At 43.2% G+C, this 19,351-nt stretch overlaps 2 protein-coding genes across 3 annotated transcripts in view; both read left to right on the top strand.

Moving 5' to 3' along the window:
• Positions 1–11,711, top strand: part of cntn1a (contactin 1a) — a 31,127-nt gene extending 19,416 nt beyond the window's left edge. For both annotated transcript variants that reach the window (XM_061283867.1, XM_061283866.1), the window contains exons 4-24: positions 293–419; positions 889–1,067; positions 1,140–1,235; positions 1,701–1,907; positions 1,976–2,075; positions 2,146–2,327; positions 2,559–2,683; positions 3,000–3,117; positions 3,429–3,576; positions 4,304–4,431; positions 5,050–5,222; positions 5,488–5,611; positions 6,537–6,698; positions 6,895–7,044; positions 7,463–7,533; positions 7,706–7,940; positions 8,302–8,405; positions 8,478–8,664; positions 8,746–8,858; positions 8,922–9,081; positions 9,147–11,711. In XM_061283867.1, coding sequence (XP_061139851.1) covers positions 293–419; positions 889–1,067; positions 1,140–1,235; positions 1,701–1,907; positions 1,976–2,075; positions 2,146–2,327; positions 2,559–2,683; positions 3,000–3,117; positions 3,429–3,576; positions 4,304–4,431; positions 5,050–5,222; positions 5,488–5,611; positions 6,537–6,698; positions 6,895–7,044; positions 7,463–7,533; positions 7,706–7,940; positions 8,302–8,405; positions 8,478–8,664; positions 8,746–8,858; positions 8,922–9,081; positions 9,147–9,223 — 2,966 coding nt within the window. In that variant the 3' untranslated portion in view covers positions 9,224–11,711. The remainder of the gene's footprint in view (positions 1–292; positions 420–888; positions 1,068–1,139; positions 1,236–1,700; positions 1,908–1,975; positions 2,076–2,145; positions 2,328–2,558; positions 2,684–2,999; positions 3,118–3,428; positions 3,577–4,303; positions 4,432–5,049; positions 5,223–5,487; positions 5,612–6,536; positions 6,699–6,894; positions 7,045–7,462; positions 7,534–7,705; positions 7,941–8,301; positions 8,406–8,477; positions 8,665–8,745; positions 8,859–8,921; positions 9,082–9,146) is intronic.
• A 950-nt stretch (positions 11,712–12,661) lies between these two features.
• LOC133157375 (PDZ domain-containing RING finger protein 4-like) overlaps positions 12,662–19,351 on the top strand; it is a 64,808-nt gene continuing 58,118 nt past the window's right edge. The window contains exon 1 of the mRNA XM_061283868.1: positions 12,662–13,055. Within this exon, the coding sequence (XP_061139852.1) occupies positions 12,729–13,055 (327 nt within the window). The 5' untranslated portion in view covers positions 12,662–12,728. The remainder of the gene's footprint in view (positions 13,056–19,351) is intronic.

The following is a 19,351-nucleotide window of genomic DNA, read 5'->3' as shown; positions in this document are numbered from 1 at the left end:
AATTTAACATACCCCAGTTGTCCATTTTAAAACAAAAAACACCTTTTTGCTTTAGCTTGGCAAATCATAAAATACAGCAGATATCCGTTGAGGCTGCCACCAAAAATGTCAGTGAAGTTGAAGATCGTTTTGAGAATTTTTTTTTTTTTTTTTTTCCCCACCCATCATGCCAACCCAGCTGTCACACTCGCCCCAGAACTGTCACCAGGGCTCACTCTGACTTTTTTGATGTTTGTCAAAGCCGTCCACCTGTTCTCTGTTGTTGTTTACCTTCGGCCTCGTTCGCCTACAGATGAAGCCACAGGTTACGGGCCGGTGTTTGAGGAGCAGCCGGTGGACACCATCTACCCCGAAGAGTCACCCGAGGACAAAATCACCATGAGCTGCCGGGCCCGAGCCAGTCCACCTGCCACATACAAGTAACATATGTTCCCTCATACATATCATGACTTCCCATGACTGGAGTGTTATGTCTTTGAAGATTCACTCAAAAAGCAAACAAACAAGATGCTTAAGCATTTACCGCGTCTTTCCATTTAATTAGACGGCAACAATATGCAAATTCCCGCCATCATTTGTCCTCCCACAAACGACGATTTAACCGTCAATACAAGTGATTAAAGAAAATAGGAGGGAAAAAAAACAAAATGTTGTTGGCACCAAATGACACTTCATTTCACAGTGCAGCAAAGCGGACGCCGTTTTATGATGAGCTCAGCCAATTTACATGCAAATGTATGTAAATGCCTTTCCTTGCCGTGTCTTCATACTCGTGTCATCGTTGTGCAGGCGGGAACATCAGAAGGATCATCGCAATGAATTAAAGTGCAGCATTAAACACACTGTTGATTTTTATTACATTATGTCATTACATTTTTTTTCTTGCAGATGGATGCTGGACGGCGTAGAAATCGACCTGGGCGCTGAACACCAACACTACAGGTTGTCGGAAGGCAACCTGGTCATCAGCGAGCCCGTTAAAAACCAACACGAGGGGAGGTACACCTGCTTGGCCAGCAACACCTTCGGGACGGTCGTTAGCCGAGAGGCGTCGGTCCAGTTTGGATGTAAGTTTTGTTGAAACGGGACTGCGTGCTAATATTAGCTTACTTATGCGATTAAAATTTGTCATTTCGTAGATTTGGATCTTTTCTCGTCGGAGGAGAGGGAGTCTGTGTATGTTAAAGAAGGACAGGGGGCAGTTCTTCTCTGTGCTCCTCCTCCACATCATCCAGGTAAGCAAGATGAATTCTTAAAATAATAATCAACCTTGACAAACTTTTACCACACTTTTCGGACCATATTTGCTCACAAGTTGTTCAAATTATGCATCCTGCATAATTTATTAGTCTTGAGTTAATTTTCTGCCGCTTCATATTCAAAGCTGAACGAATATATTTAGTCTCAACCCCGTGCTTTCATATTCATGCAAAATTATAGCCACCAGACAACATCTCTCTCTTATCCCTCCCTGAGCCAAGAGAATTATACGATTTTAATCTGAAAGGGCAATAAATGAATAATAAATCCTTTTCAGCGTCAAGTGAATGTGCCATTTTTTTTCGCCTCTCTTCAAAATTTGCACCTATTCAGACGGTTCACGCTGGGCTAATGTTGCATTCAAAGCCTCGGCTATTTCCAGAGCGGTTGCTAAGCGCCTGAGGCGATGATTGACAGGCGGGCGTTTTGCGTCTGTGCAGCTGACCTGTCCTTCCGATGGATCCTCAACGAGTTCCCCACTTTTATCCTGCTGGACAAAAGGCACTTCGTCTCGCAAATAACGGGCAACCTTTACATCTCCAAAGTGGAGGCCTCGGACAGCGGCAACTACTCGTGCATCGCCTCCAGCGCCTCCATCTCCAAGAGCGTCTTCTCCAACTACATCCCGCTGGTTCCCCTCAGCGAACGTCAGTGCCTTACTTTTCCATCCCAGTTGCGCCGATAAATTCCAAGTTGTCTTTTCCCCACGCCGCAGGTCCAAACCGGAAGTATCCGGCTGACCTCAACGTCAAGTTCCCCGACACCACCACTCTGGTGGGGAGCAATATCACTTTGGAATGCTTTGCTTTGGGAAAGTAAGTTAGAGATAAATAATTAAAAAAATGCCACATTATATGGTTGTAAATTGAACTTATTTGTGTCCAGCCCTGTCCCGGACATCCGCTGGAAGAAGTTGAACGGAGAGCTTCCCGCCAACCACGAGGTGCGCATGGCGGGGGCTCACCTGCATCTGCTCAACGTACGGCCGGAAGATGGCGGCGAGTATCAGTGCGAGGCCGTCAACTCCAAGGGAAAAGACTATCACAGCGCACATTTGTCTGTGGAAGGTATGTCGAGGCGGGCTTCTTTTCTTGCCACTTGAACAAAAACAAACGCGCATGCTAACGTTAACTATCTAGCAATGTTAGCAAGCTGAGTCTCGAGCAGCGGTGATGTTATTTTTAGTCCACAAAATGGCCGCCCCTTGATATGGATAAAAACAAGTGGAATTCGTATTCCACACAAACACAATATTCCAAATACCAAGTTTAGACTAATGGAGAATTATTTTTTTCCAGCTTTTCCCGAATGGGTGGAGCACATCAGCAGCGCCGAGGCAGACCTCGGCAGCGCCTACACCATGTCCTGTTTGGCCAGCGGCAAACCCAAACCAAATGTCCGCTGGCTGAAGAACGGAGAGCCGGTAATGTTCAAGCTCGGCTGACAGAATGCTGGCACACCGCCAGCTTGTTATGTCAAGAGAAGTTCCCTCTTGCTTTTGTGCTGCTGCCTGGGTAAACAATTAAAAAAAATGAAACAATGTGAATAGCAGTGACAGCAGAGCGGGGGTGTTAAAATATGCATTTGATACTTTAATGAAGGCCTTTCCTTGTCAAATGAGCATCTCCTCATCTGTGCATGTCAACATCCGACAGTTTGAATTGCGGCCCTCTGCTCGACAATGCAATGCGGAGTGCTTTAATGAAGGGTACTTGATTGCGACTGCTCATTGTGCACAGTTGGATAGGGAAGTGATTGCGTTCAGCAGCCTGACGTTCGAAGACTCCGGGATGTACCAGTGCATCGCTGAGAATTCCCACGGGGTCATCTTTGCCAACGCTGAACTGCGTGTGTTTGGTGAGACATTTTTAGATGGATACTCCACATTGCTAAATATCTGCTACAATTTGGATTTTCATTCTCATTCGGAAGAATTAACAAATTCCCGAAGGCACTAAGTACCCACCGTATTGACCAATACAGTAGCATAGTAGGTGTAAGTGTTTGTGAAAATGATATTATTGCAAGTCTCTGAATATAAACTAAATATCAGAAGAATTGTACCAAAAAAAAGTTAAATACAACTGAACTCTACTCTTCCAGTGGTTATTTTTAGGATAATGATTTTTTTTGCTCAATAATCCATATTACTACTTCTCTCGTTCCAGACTGCGCTCCCACTTTTGAACACAACCCGGTCAAGCACGTCCTCGCTCCAAGAAACGGCCGAGTGGTGATCGAGTGTCGACCCAAAGCCGCCCCCAAGCCCAAGGTCTCGTGGAGTAAGGACACCGAGCTGCTGTCCAACTCCAGCAGGTGAGCAAGACTCCGCCTCCAAAACGTCCAAAAGGCTGCCATGTTACATGTCACCCCTCGACTATGTGGGTCAAAATTCCACATGAAGTCCCAGAATGTGCTGTTTTAGGGATCGAAATAAGCTGCGGATTCCCTAATTCTGATGTGGTTTTCCTGACGTTAAGCTCATCCTGATGGGTAAACCCTTCTCTGACAAAACAAGCCTAATCTGGGGGAAGCCGGGAGACCCCCGACCTTCTTCCCCACCCCCACGGGTGGGATTCAAACGGCGATCAAATTACTATGCAGCATATGCCCCTTAATCGCCTCCGTGGCGTGGATGCTATTTTTCATGCATGAGGTTGAAATATGCAAAGAAAAAAGGGAATCCGACGTCTCTTTTCTTTTTGCCTTCAGCTCACTTTCACCCTCACGCGCTCAAACTTTATTTGAGAAGCATCACGTAGTCGAAGCACTTTTATGACCATTTTTTCATCATCCACGCATGGATTAATACACAGTGGACTTTTAACCTCAACGTTTGCATTATTCAACATTCAAATTTGGACTTTTTTCCCCTCAATTAAAATGCATTACAAAAAAGCTGGAATGAATTTATGGGATTTTCATTCAGTTCAATGGCAAAAGGTTATTTGACATACATATCTCAAAGCACTACTTGAATTTTGCTCGTAAATTTGTTCGGCCTCGCTGAGAAGACTTGAACATTCTCTCTCTATCTCATCAGGATGTTCATCTGGGAGGACGGCAGCTTGGAGATCCTCAACGTGACTCGCACGGACGAGGGCAGGTACACCTGCTTTGCCCAAAACGACCGGGGCAAGGCCAACAGCACAGGCTCTCTAACGGTAACAGGTACATAAAAATCTTTCTTTCTATTTGGTTTGCGCCATGTCGGCCTTGGCTGGGAAATCATCACTCTTGCGCTCGCTGACCTTCACATGTCGACCGATGTTAAATAATGACACGTGGAGACACGCGAGTATAGTTTAGGAACAAATTTAATGTGCTTCAAGCATCATGGTATTCTTTCTTAAGGATTTATTAGCTTCAATGGCAAGTAATTGTACTGCCAAGTGGATGCAAGCTGAAAAACTCTTCGGCCTGACAGCACATACACGGTTCTTTGCTGCCCCCTTGTGGACAATTGTGCCACTAGCATAATCCACCATTTTTACACTCCACAAACAGGAAATACGCTTTATATTGTACATGGATGAGTAAAAGTTGACTTTTAAGATACATGGGTGCATCTCTATAAAAAATATTATTTGATTTGTTATTTTTTAATTTTTTGAGGGATGAAAAAGCTATAATCATAAATATTTATCTTTCTGTCTGTAATGAGTGAGTGTACATAATAGCGTGCAAAATGTTGCATTTCTTTGTCGTATTTATGTATATATGTAATCATGTATACATACTGTACATGTGTTACGGATGTATGACGCTTCATGTTGGCGCCCCCTACAGACTCCACAAAGATCACCTTGGCGCCTTCCAACGCTGACGTCAAAGTTGGTGAAAACGCCCGGATGCAGTGCGCCGCGTCACACGACTCCTCCTTGGACATCACCTTCATCTGGTCCCTGGACGGCCGAGTCATTGACCTGGACAAGGACGGGCAACATTACGAACGCACCCCGGTGAGAAACCATCGCAGTCGAATTAAACGGCAATTTCTGATAGCATCCATCGATTCAAACCCTCTGCGGCGTGGCGGTCAGAGCTGTGGCCGCTCGCCACACACCACATTGGAATTTGATGGCTTTTACATAATCCTTTTTTTTTTTCCCGCTCGTAAAATGTGGTCGGCTTTGATTTAGGAAGTATTCATAACAGTATTTGACTTGCCGTAATGAGTTCAGCACACAGAGTTTGACAACGTTGACCAATCATTGCCTTTTGTAGAACGGAAGCTCGGATGGCGAGCTGATGATCAAGAAGGCTCAGTTGAAGCACGCCGGGATTTACACCTGCACGGCGCAGACCACCGTGGACAACGTGACCTCCTCGGCAAGCTTGGTTGTAAGAGGTCGGTCACCGACAATTTGTCAGTCGCTCCCCAAACAATTCGCATTCGCCACGCTGACGTTCGAGACATGACCGTATTTGTCAAGATGTCCAAAAGACTTTATCTCTGGTGATGAAGATCTTTGGCGCCACTATCCAGGCCTGTCCAGATTCGGCCACGGAATCGCCTCAGTCATCTCAGTTTATTAGTGAAGCTGCGGGTTTGGAGTCAGGCTGATCCCTGCTATCAGGAAATGTTTTTTTTTTTCCAGTGGAAGAAATGAGCGTTCATTTTGAAGGCCAACTGTTGGTCAGATCATTGGGCTTGTGTCAGCGTTTCCATCCGGGCGTCTCTACGGATGGCTTTAACTCGGAGGAACTTTTATAAACAAACACAACAAAGCAGTCGTTAAGGTGATCAAGGTTCCTTGAAAATGGACAAAGGGCTTTCGAAGTGCGGCAAGTTATTCATTCCATTTAGACTGCATACCTCCCCTTTGCATGCTAAGACTTGATGTGAAACAAAAAAAAACATAAATACAATCATTAAATAATAATTAATAAATTAATTAAATTAAATGTTTATAAATAAATTATAAAATAAATTAAAGAACATATATCTCTTAATATACTTGGAGAATATTTGATTATCTGATAATAGCGTAGTAATATTTATTTGATTTTTGTTCCCTTTGTATAGTAATTATTAATATAATAAAAAACAAAAACATACAATAAAATTAATAGTTACTAAATAAAAAGATACATTATGTATTTTTAAAATAATACAGTCTAAAATAAATTAGATTACAATATTATTATTCATTAATTGTAGTAGCTAATCAACAATGGTAGTATTAGTGGTATTTATTTTTACTATAATTTATTATTATAACTTCAAGCCATCAAGCAACACTAACTCACCCCCCTCCACCTCCCAACCCCAGGCCCCCCCGGCGCCCCGGCGGGTTTGCGAGTGACGGACAAAAGCGACAAGAACGTAACGCTGCAGTGGAGCCGTGGAGCAGACAACCACAGCCCCATCTCCAAATATACCATCCAGTACCGGGACGCCTTCTCGCCGGCCGTGTGGAAGAACGCCACCACATGTGAGGACGCCGAATAAACAGCCCGCGGCTTTGTAATGACGAGCTATAAAGTGATCCGACACGCCGCTCGGCATGAAATGACACCTTCAAAAATGCTTTCCATGAATTGACGCCCTTTATTGTTTGAAAGAAAAAGTAAACGGAGCTCCTCTGTAACCCACCATCGATTTTTAAGACGTCAACCTTGTCTTTGTAGCTCCGCCGGACGTGGAAGGAAACGCAGAGACGGCCACCGTGGTGGGCTTGGTGCCTTGGACCGAGTACGAGTTCAGGTTGATCGCCACCAACACGTTGGGCGCCGGCGACCCGAGCGTCCCCTCTCGCAAAGAGAAAACCCTGCCCTCCAGTAAGTTCATGCGAACGAGTCAGGAAAAAGGTCACGGAACGGAAAAGCGCTATTTCGGTCCAGCTTTCCGTGCTGACTTTCGTTTGTTTTTGAGCGTCTTGAATAACTGCTCGGTTATGATGAGCATCGCAGTCAATACGACTCAGCGCTGACCTCTTCTGCGAGAAGCCCGAGCGACCGCACAAACCTCCGCAAATGAGCACTTTGAGGAAAGCGAATGTCGAGACGACAATGAAAATCACAGACGCTCTTTCAAAACACAAAAAAAAAAACAAGTGGTGAAGGTGTTGCGCTTGGCACGAGGAGGAGATATTGAGAAGGATGTCGTGGTTTGGTAGTTACAGCCTGTGTGGGTTGGAGTGCTTTGTACGCATTCTTTGCGTGCAGGCTCAGAGTTTTCGCTCTCTTGTCGACGTAGGTCCTGTGGTGGCGCCCTCGGATGTGAGCGGAGGCGGCGGTACCAACAGGGAGCTGACCATCACGTGGACGGTAGATTGGGACTTTTACTTTTTGGGGATTGACTTCAAGTTTATCTAGCTAGCTAGCTAGATTTAGCTCTCTCTCTCTATATCCATCCACCTGACATATGACATATCTTGCCATTACGGTCTTAAGATAATAATAATTAATAATAATGTCTTGCCATTACTGTCTTCCCCAGCCCGTCCAGGAGCAGTACTACTACGGTCCGTACTTTGGCTATATCGTGGCCTTCAAACCTCGAGCCGGCATCGAGTGGACGCAGGTGACAGTGTCGGACCCTCAGGCCAAGCGCTACGTGCACAAAGATCCATCCATCGCTCCTGCTACCGAGTTCATTGTGAAAATCCAAGCGTTCAACAGCAAAGGGGAGGGACCCTACAGTCTGCCCCAGACCATTTATTCCGCACAAGACGGTGAGCGTTTCGCACTGTGATGTCATCGTGAGGTCACAGGTCGCTGCCTTCAATCGCTCTGCTTCTCAGCAAGTTCTCACGTGTGGATTTTGTGGAACGTTAATTCCCTCTTGAACGCGAGACCCGTCTTCTGCCCTCTCCTTTTGTTTGGGGGAGGATTATCGAGATACCTCGAAGGGTTATTAACCTTCACCGACAAACTGTCGAGATAAGCACTCGCACGCCGGGTTGCCCTGGCAACACTTGAACGCAGGGCTTTTACTGCCCCAAATTGAGGTCGAGTGTCTGTTGCAACAAACAAATCACATTTTATTCAAATCCAAGTTTTGTTTTGATGGAGGTCCTCTATGTTTTGCACTAGTGCCCACCGACGCCCCTGCGAACATCGACGGCAAAGCACTGTCTGCCACCGACGCCGTCGTGTGGTGGTTCCCCATCGCGCAGAGCAACATAGACGGATACCAGGTCGGCGCAGAAACAGGACACGTGCGCGTGATTTGAAAACAAACAAAAGGCCAATCCATGTTTGGATCTCAGGTGAAGTATTGGCGGAAAAAGGACAGTGAAGGCGGCGCCCAGAGTGTGTCGGTGCCCAGTCGGGAAAACCATACCAGAGTGGACAACATGAAACCCGACTCCCTTTACCTCATGGAGATCCGGGGATATAACTCCGCCGGCTACGGCCCGGCCAGCGATCGCCTGGAAATCCGCACCAAGAAACCGCGTAAGTTGTCGATGACGAGACTCGGTTGCCGCGTGACATCACGCCATCTTCACCGCTGTTGTTAAAAAATGTTTCAATCAGCTCCGGCTCAAGCCCCTCGCATCATCAGTAAAAAGTTCAAGGGCACGGCGATCTTCGTCTCCTGGGAGCACGTGGAGACGCTGGCGAGCGAGTCACCGGTCAACGGTTACAAAGTGAGTACGCTAAAGCCTCAATCGGAAAAATCCCCCTTACCGACCCGTGTGCTCGACCCGCAGGTTCTGTACCGACCTCAACAGGGCCATTCCCCGGTCACGCTGTACTCGACCCCAAAGCGGACCATCGAACTCCCCCTCCACGAAAACGAGACCTACGTGGTGGAGGTCCGAGCGACTTCGGAGGGCGGCGACGGGGCTGTGGCCCAAATCTTCATCACGGGTAATTCTTTTAGTTTCACCGCATTTTATGAGCTCGCTTGTAAAAGCGACACGTGTGTCTCTCAGGAGGAAGCGTCACGCCCGCCCGACCTCTCAGCACGCTCGGCCTGCTCCTGCTAGCCGTTCTCTGCCTGAACCTCTGAATGTAGCGACATCTTTTGTCTTCACCTCCCACGTGAAGGACACTTTATCACGGTTGACCACCTAGAAAGACTTTTCGGGACTCTTTCCACAATCGTCCGGTTCCGCTGATTCCAACTCTAACCCCTTTCCGGAAGATTCTTGTGGGAATGGACGGAAACGCTTGGAAGTGGGCGGTCCTTATTTATCCACAAGAAACTTCTTTGGAGGAGTACGAAAGGAGCTCTGTCAACTTTTTTCAAATATGCCTTATGTAAATATCTGCCCTTATCTTTCACAGACACGTCTTTCAAAATCACAGCGGTTTTTTGAAATTTATTTTGCGTTTTTTTTTTTTTACACAAGGAAATAATCTGAACTCAATTTGTGAAGGATAAGCGCACGTGTTTACGAGTATCAATATATTGTATTGTCTTTCTTGACCCGCACTTCAGTTTCTGTTTGGTTCTTTGTTTTCATACTAAAAGTAAAGAAGAGCCTCGGTTAAGTGGGATACAGTCAAAGCAAAAAAGTCAAGATGGCCGACGTCGCCGAGACAAGACCGTATTTTCTCATGTAGTAGCCACGACCAGGCTTCTATTTGGGGTGAGGCATTTCTCGGAGGACGGCTTTAATGTATATATTTTAAATCATATTCAAATAATGAAACTTAATCATTTAAATGTTGTTTTATTTATTAGATGACATAAATAGTATATATATATATATATATATTGGAAGGCATTTATTTGGTTTATTGGCGGACGACCAACCCTGTGACCAATTGAGGAATAATTTCTATTCGATTTAAGGCTACTATTTGAGGAAATACGGTACTTTGATGAATTTTATGCTGCCAACGTTTACAGCAACAATTTGGGAAAAATATTTTCTCTTTCTATGCGAACGGACAAAAGTGTTTTTTTTCGATGTACTTTCTGTAGGTGTATTGACCATCTACGTTTGTCTTTCAAGTGTACTTAGGGTTGCAGAAAATGTGCCGATCTTTGAAAAGTCAGCAAGGATTCAGTTAACAACGATACATACCGCCGAAATTTATGAAGCGAGTACTCGGCCACGAGCGGAGGAGGCCCTCAACACGCTGCTGACGCTGCCAAACAAACTGTTTGCTGTAACACGACCAAGTGAAAAAGCACAAAAGCAGATGCTTGGATTGGAAAGTGAAGGGGAGGACGTGAAAAGTCATCTTCTGTCCTGGCGTGTCACTCCGAGCGACCTGAATTTATGACACTCGGCCCTCGGACGGCTTTGTTTTGGATGACAGCCACTCGCTTTGCGGGCTGCGTCGTCACATTTTAGCAGCAACTTAGACAGCGTCGACCGAGACAATATCTTTATCGTTTGTCATTTATTCTTAAGTAAACTGGATTGAGTGATTTCTGGACACTGAAGCATATGCAAGACCGCTGACATGTTCTTGTTGGTTGGCTCAAATTTTTTTTTTTTGCTTTGGCTGTATCATAAGAAACCCAGCAAAGGTTGGAAAGGTATGTTTGTTTGAGTGCAAAGTTTCCATCAAGCAGTCCAGTAAAGTTCAGTTCACCAGGGAACGTTTAGGATGGTTAGAATCCGACCGATCTCTGTCAAATCAGTTCGTGGACAACAGCGTGTACAGCGCCACCTTATGTGAGCAACTTGTATCGCAAGAATTAGTTACAAACTGTCATTTCGGCTATATAATGATAGAATATTTTTTTAATTATATGTTCTCTAATTGTTATAAATATCAATAATAATTCTTGTTTTGAAACGTGTGACGAAACACTGACGTCACAAGTGTGAGACTGAGTTGACTGTACGGCTGATTAAAAGTTCATAAATCATATCAGAAAGCCTGGTAAATCCACTTATTCAGAGTCCTATACATTCTAGGATTTTTATTTAAAATAAATAAAAAAGTGAACTGAACTTTGTACTGCTAAGTGGAAACAAAGTTTTCGCTTTGCCCGCAAGAGTCACCGTTTTAATTCCCATAACTGGACAACATGCCTAGCTCCTCCTCCTACTACCATTGTGTTATTGTTATAAAAAAAAGTGTCATTCGTCGATTCTCAACTTTTATTTGTACAATTTTAACTTCCCTCAATGCTGCGTTCGGATGTGATGGTGGCCGTACGTGCTTTCTGTGTTGTGACCATCCACCGCAAAGTGCTTCTCCCAGTTTGCCCCCTTCCATGCAAGAGATGAGCGCAAAAAGGGTTGCCAAATGCATGACTGCCTTGAAAGTTAGCAACATATTTTTTTCTTCTCACGTTCCAAGCTGTGGCGCTTACATTGTAACGTGCATGAGAGATACATTCCATCCTGCGTGGCGTCCCTTTATGGCAACTGAGTGTCGTCCGTGCTTTAGTTGCCTGTCATGAAGTTTTGGAGGCTGTTTTTTTTTGTTTTTTTTTCTAGAAAGAGCATCTAAAGCTTAGCACATGAGGGATCAAACTGGAATTGTTCTTTGACTGGGCAAGAAACAATAAAAGTGTAGTTAAACTATTATTTGATGATGGAGCAGCTTAATTTGATTCCTTGTTGAGTTTGCCAGAAAGAAAGAGAGGGGGGGGGGGGGGGGGGAATCCATGTTTTCCTCGTCACAGTTTATCTTTACTGCTTTTGAATCTAGAGCAGATTTTGTCATAGCAATAAAAAATAGAAATGAGTGCATCATTTATGAATGAGCCTTAAATGACCAAGTTTTCTTTGCTCGGTTTAAGAGCGGACGACGATGATTATATAGCAAACATTCAACGGATTTAAGATGCATTTCATCAATCTGTCAAAATGTCGGCGCCCTCTTAAGCAAAAACATCTGCTGGACTTTAGTGTCCTCTCAGGTGTCCAGCAGATGAAAAGAAGATTTATGATGGCACTTAGCCTCCTGCTTCAAATTCAAACCGATAAAATGGAACATTAAGATGAATAAATTAAGAGTGGCTATTCATTACAAAGAAAATATTTGGTAAATAAACATCAATTTGACAAAACATTGAACTAGTTATGTTTAAAATTATTTCCAAAATTATATATATATTTTTATCATTTATAGGTTTAATATAATTAAATTGATACATTAATATAATTTAAAAATAATTAAAAATAAAAACATTATTAGTAAATGTCCGGTTTTTTGGGGAGTGGGGAATAAAAAAATAAATAAAAACAAGATAAATAATTTCAAAACTTTTTCCACCATTAACATCACCTGTGACACTCAATTGGAAAAAAATCTCTAAGGTGCAAAGTAAAAATAACTGAGATGATGTGGTTGCATAAGTATGCACACCCTCTTCCAAATGGGACGTGCGCGTGTGTTCAGGATCAACCAATCACGTTAAAAATCTCTAAATTTAGAAAAAAATGTTAAAAAGGTGGGGTCAGAGTTCAAAGGAGCAGTGGGTGGTGAAAAGGTGAGTCTGCGCAATGACGTCACACATCTCCCCACACGTCCGGACTGCGAACTCTTTCGAACCTTCCAGTGTGTCCAAACTTTGTCCCGAGCGGAAGCAAACTAAAACTATGTGCGCCGAATGCTCGACATTTTGCCGACAAACCACGTCAGAGGCGAACCTGGATGAGAGGATGGAACCGCAGACGAAAGGAGAACCGGCGAGTTGTCAGCGGGGAAACGGGCAGCCCCAACCGGGCGAGGGCGCCTCTCGGGCTGGAGCGGACTGCCTGGAGCAGCTGACTGGCGCCCTGGAGGAGAGGAGATCCGCTTGGGCGCAGAGAGCTCGACTGTTGGGGCTGGAGGGTGTTGATCCGCCGGGGGATCAACTCTGGAGGCTCCGTCAGTGTTTGGCTCACATGGACAGCATTGCACTGCAGCTCTTTGACTATTACCAGGTAAGTTTGCATGACTTTTTCATCACAATGTGGGTTATTTCACAAATGTTCTTGTCAGCAAAGACGGAGTAGGTGATGAAAAGCAATTCATCCATTGCATCAACTTTGAATGTATTCACCATTTTGTATATTTTGGTTAAATGGAAGATGAAAACAAAACATTTCAAATTTTGTTGATTAAGGAATAAAAAAGGTAACATTCGACCACATTAGTTAGAAATCAATGCTGATGTTTGTTTTTGTAAGAGAATATGCTCAAATTTAGTGATACTGTTCTGTAAAAAAAAAAAAAATAATCAATGTGTTTTTCTGATGAGAGTACCGTATTTTCCGGACTATAAGGCGCACCTAAAAACCTAAAATCTTCTCAAAAGCTGACAGTGCGCCTTATAGTCCAGTGCACCTTATATATGGACGAGATTTCTAAATTCAAATTGGCCCGATGCATTGTGTCATGAAATCAAGCATAAGTGGCCTGCTGAAGACTATGAATCATGAATCAAAAATACTATGGATCATTATTTTGTGATTTATAAAGTCATTTGTTGCATCTGAAGTTGAAATAAAAAAGATAAAATGGAGAATGATTAAAAATCTGACATGATGCATTACTGGTGCGCCTTATAGTCCGGTGCGCCTTATATAAGGATTAAGTTTTAAAATGGGCCATTCATTGAAGGTGCGCCTTATAGTCCGGTGCGCCTTATAGTCTAGAAAATACGGTACTTGACTTATAATTTTCTATATGGGTTTTTTTTTTTTTTTTTTTTTACATCAAGACTATGACATCAACTAGATCGAGTCAGTAATTTGGAGTGAATGCAAATGCCGTTCCCATTTACTAGGTCGCCATCACTTACCAAAAACTGTACAGAAATAGAACACAATAAAGTCAATTACGATGACAGGTTAATTTCATTCCGCACAGTGCAAGTGGGTAGGCGACTCGTCAACCTCTAAACATCTGTGGCGTGAAGACGACAAATTGACTAGTCTGCAACCAGAGTTGGTTTGAGTCACGCACTCCATTCTGGCTGAATACTTGGAAAAAAAAATACAAGAGGGGAATTAAATGGGAGCAGCTTAGTAGCTATAGTTGTTTTTAAAGTGCTTGATAAATAAAGCTGAGTTGGCGTTGGTCTACCAGAGCAATTTACTTTGATGATGTAATGTCTGCTGAGTCACATGACTCAAAAATAAAATCTTCTAATCGTATTTTACTGCCAGGGTGTGATGACACAACTTCAGAGCTCACAATTGTACAAAATTGTTATCACCATCATTTATTTGGGGGATTTTGAGCCTTTTCAAATCTTTCTCCATGCCTTTCCGTTTAATTTTTGACTGCTGGCTCAGTCTGAATATTGACTTTGAAAATCAAGCCTGCATCTTCTAACTAAACCAGTGGCATCCATCCAAATGTATGTGAAATGAGTTTAGGGGATGTTTTTCTTTTTCCTCAGCAGATCATGTATCAGTGTCTGGATAGTTACTTTTTGTGTGTGCAAAAATTAGTCTCGTGTTCACGTACCACTTGTGAATGTTTTTATGCCTGTGGAGTCGAAAAACTACAAACCCAAGCGATATTGTCAGGCACATTAAATAGCTTCTATAGCATTGGTGTCAAACCCAAGGCCCGGGGGCCCAGATACGGCCCGCCACATCATTTTGTGTGACCTGCGAAGACAAGGCACGCTGTTTTTTGAGTGTAGCAAAAATGGACAAACCCACCTAAAAAGTCACTTTTTTTTTTTGTTCATTTTTGGTATTCGGTTGCTACCAACAATCAGCTGTCGTACGCTAGCAATTTGTTGTCCCGCTTTTGAGCTTCCTGGAAATGCCTCGGTGTCGGTTCTGCTCCGTTTGTCGCTTGACTAGGAATTTACATCTGAGCTATTTATCCCTCAAGCGTCACTATTTCCTATTCTCACTCCAATTCAACTGACATATGCACACATCAAGTCCTTAACGCTAACATGAACGCGTGCGCTAGCATATTATTTCTGGACGGATTGGACTCGGATGAGCCACTCCTCTTTAATGGCACGTTTAACCTCCCGCTGCCCCCCCGTTTCATAGACGTTGGTTTGGCCCACGCGTGGAGCTAATAATGCATTATGCTGACATCAGGATTATGACAGGCTGAGGTTTTTAAAGTCAAATGCTTCCATGTAGGTTTTCGTACGGCATGTTAGCGTTGGCGTGGACTCCGTTAGGCCACGCTGCTCTGTTGTTCTAGGCAGGAGGTGTGAAAAATGAAACGTTCCAAGACCTCCGTAGTTGTAGCGGGAGGTCTTTTGGGTGATTTGGTCACTGCTTCTGAAAAAGGACCTATTGTTAATGGCTGATTTCCATCCAAACCTGATCCAGATTTGACATATGAATTCAATATCAGATTTAATGTGGGCTTGTTATATTTTATAGAAGGGCGTAAACACATTTTTTCCACTTTTGTTTTATTATTTTAAAGAAGTATGATCATGCTATTTAAGGTTTTCCACAGATAATTATGAGCATAATTATATTTATTTATATTATTATTTTTTTCTTCTTTAAATGCCCAACAGGCAAATTTCAACTCTCAGGAAGTGCTTCGTGAGTGGAGCAATTCATCATCTTTCAGGCAAAGCTCAGCTTGTTGGTCTTGTTTGCTTTGCAAGCTTGATGCACTTACCAGGTTCTTTTATGGCGCGTTGACATTTTTAATACTCTCAACAGCTCGAAGTATCTGGCCTTGATTAAATCCGGCTTTCAAGCATGACGTTTTTCCTCTAAAATTAAATTTGAGTAGAATATTAAGTGGCAAAAGTGTAGTTTGGGATGCAGGCGCGCTTTGGTGGATAGTACTCGTCTCTCACGCCCACTGCGGTCTGGCCGCTAGAATGTAGAAAGTGTAATGATGCCATTTGGCCAGCAGATGGCAGAAAAGCCACACTATGGATAACGCACTGCCTCTTTTACAAACAGGTTGCAAAGTGGATGGATGCATAGTTGTATAAATATATAAATAAAACAAATGAAACTAAATGTAAATATATAAATATATATAAGTATATATAAATATATATAAATATATAAATATATAAATATATAAATATATATAAATATATAAATAAATAAATAAATAAATAAATAAATAAATAAATAAATAAATAAATAAATAAATAAATAAATAAATGAATGAATAAATAAATGTTGCAGGGTGTACCCCGCCTTTGCCTAAAGCCAACTGAGAGAGATTCGGGCTGACCGGCAGGCATAATGAGGAAAAGCGTTATATAATCGTCAGACAAGTATAAAATGTCCTGAACCGCTGTATAATAAAACTGCTCAAGATTGAAAGAGTAACAAAAACTACTCACCATTTGATGACACCCTTGATGACAATGCTGCACATAAACATATACATAAAGTAATAAGGGAGCCGGCATGGATCTCAAACAAGCAAGTTAATAAAGCTCCAATGAAAATTTCTCATATGGTGAACAGTAAAATGCCAAGCTTAATCATTCCCCTTTTATTTGTTTTGCTCTTCTTTTCTTCCAGCCCCACTCTCCCTTTCTCCTCCACCAGACAATTTTATAATTATAAATGCTTCCTTTGGGTCTTGTTAAGTGCAAACTGTGCTGGTCTGCATTTTCTTGTAGCGTTTAATAACCTTTGGCCGCTGCTTTGGGGGGGCTTTCAAAAGAAAACACTCTACTTTCATATTTATAAAAGTTAAATCTTCCCACTGTCTTATTGTATCATGCTACATAATGCGGCATACACATTCTTTACCGATTTTTAAAATGAGACTCGTGTGCAGTTACTGTGTTGTAGTACCAAGACTGACCAGTAAGAGGCAGTGTACAGGGCATTCCGACTGTTGGCAAACACAAAAAACGAATTTTAAAATGCTAGCTAGCTGTTAGCTTGTGTGGTTAGCTACATTTCCGTTATAAAATTTCCTCCCACGTATATTTGATCTTTTTTGCGATCAAAGTAAGTTAAGGCCGTAAAATAATCACCCCTTCTGCTTTCCCGCTTTGTCGAAATGAAATCAGTCACACTTCATTTGCTTTACGTAATCTCATCGAGCCAATTCTCATCCCTGGTGCCTAACATAACCACGCTAGCGGACGGGTTGGATCAACAACTGTTTGCGTTCGCAATTTGGACTCTGGATGGGCAAACAATGATTTGTACTTGTTGAAAAAGCTTCCGTCGGCCCTATCGAGCCCGTGGGAGAAACACGAGACAAATTTGCTTTCCTCCCATTAGTCTGCAGCAGCTGTTGATTAACTTTCAATAGACTCTCGCTCGTTGGTTTCCTCCTCCTTGCCCTCTTAATGAATGCCGGCGATGATTTGGCTGCCATTGTCTTTCCTCATCACTACAAATAGCTGCTGAGCGCTGCCGCACAGCCGAATCAATAGCGCCTGACGGAGCCGCTCTCTGCTTACTGATGACAACAATTCGGAGAATCTTAAATATGATTTTTTTTGTTTATTTGCGGGTGGCAAACACGTGAAGAAAACGATTCCATCATATGGAATTCTCTTTGTCTTGACTTAGCTACCTTTTCCAGGACGAGCCAGCGTGATTCATCATTTTGGTTTCATCGAATTTTTATACCCCGTGTGTACCCCCCCCACGCTTCATATTTTCTTCTTTCCCTCTGCATTTTAAAGCCATCTCAAAGATCCCTCCATCTTATCATATCGCATGTTTGTATACACCAAAAAGGCCATGAATCAGACCTGCATTTGCACTCTGCATAATGTCTCTCATGTTTGGATGAGGAAATGTGGGGGATCTTATGAATAATACAAAGCTGCTCAGTCTTAGGTGCCAGTATGGGTGATAATAAAGCAGGTTTCTATTAATGTGGGCCAACCTGGAAAGCCCTGTGCATTAGCTGCGGACGGCCGGTGATAAATCAGCCCTTTGCACGGCGGCTCGCCTGGCGCTGGCCAATCCCTGCGGTGGCCTCCCGGAGCTGTGCCACATGATGAGGCGAGCCATTCGCAATACCCTCCTTACCCAGCACTACGGGTCTCCGGGGTGGCTTTTAATCGCCACAAATGGGCGGCGATAACAACTGGTTGTATTTCACGCTCTGTCCGATAGTTACGACCCGCTGTAGATTTTACGACAAGATGTCAGGTTCCTGGCATAATTGGCTCTTCTATGTGGATTTTTACGAGTCTGTTTACTCTGTGTAGAGCACTCGTCTCCGGGATGCTCTCCTCTGGGTCCGCTGGGTTCTTCAGCTGACGTCTGATGGGGGAGGTTTTTTGAGGATCCGATTCTGGGTAGCCTACTGATTGATGCGCCTTAGGCGAAAGCCGGCAGTCCTCGACGTGATCCGAGACAAACGCGGTGCGTTTACGTGTCAGCAGAGTCTCGCCGCTGATGGATGCCCGCTGTCTGGACGAATCCATGACTATCTTTCATATATTCATATTGGGAATGAGAATAATTTTGTATCGCGTTTGTTCAAACAGGGGTAGTCGACGCCATTTTGAAGCAAAGGAGGAAAAATGAGTCTGTTGGACTCAAATACTTTGAGAGTGAAGCTGTGCCACCATTTCTCAGATAAACATGACAATAAAATTGAAAGTCACAAAGATGGAATAGATTTTGTTTGCGAACAAAGTTAGAACGTTAACCTTTTATTTGTCGTATTCACTCTTGGAGTACTCACCGATACAGAGTACCGATACTGCAAGTACTTTTGAAAATTTCAATTAGCACAATGACTAAAAATTGTAAACAAAAACCTCTGTAGCGATTGATTATGTCAAGGTTTTTGACATACTATAGCGCCAACTACTGGTGAGGATGTCAGATTTAAGTATCGACGTTCTCCACAAATACCGATAGCACGTGTGCTTAACATGCTCAATTCGGACCGGCTGCGCTTGGAAAGTGGATGGTTTCATCAGCAGATGAGAAAGCATTAAAAATAATCTATGTCTGTGGGGAACACTGCTGCGCATCTCTGAAGCCAAGGAGCCGTGGCAGAATTAGTTTTGTCTCCTGATCTGCGCGTCCCTTTTCATTACTCTGTGTTAAGTCTCTGAAAGCCGTGTTATTATTCAACAGATCTTTTCATCCCACTCCCTGTCACCGAGAGTGGCACCCAGGTAAAAAAAAAATCTGAATTATAATCACTGAGGTAATCTTCAATTGCTACGTTACAATTTTATTTTCGCGTCTTCTTATTAAACTGCAAAGTATAAAGGACCTAGAATCGACACCTGTGGTACCCCATTTAAAAGAGGTCAGTGCCTTCCGATTAAATTGGAAAT

Source organism: Syngnathus typhle, linkage group LG7, assembly GCF_033458585.1.
Source record: "Syngnathus typhle isolate RoL2023-S1 ecotype Sweden linkage group LG7, RoL_Styp_1.0, whole genome shotgun sequence".
NCBI lineage: Eukaryota > Metazoa > Chordata > Actinopteri > Syngnathiformes > Syngnathidae > Syngnathus > Syngnathus typhle.
The sequence above is the reverse complement of the archived record's forward strand: the minus strand, read 5'-3'. Positions and strand labels throughout refer to the sequence as shown.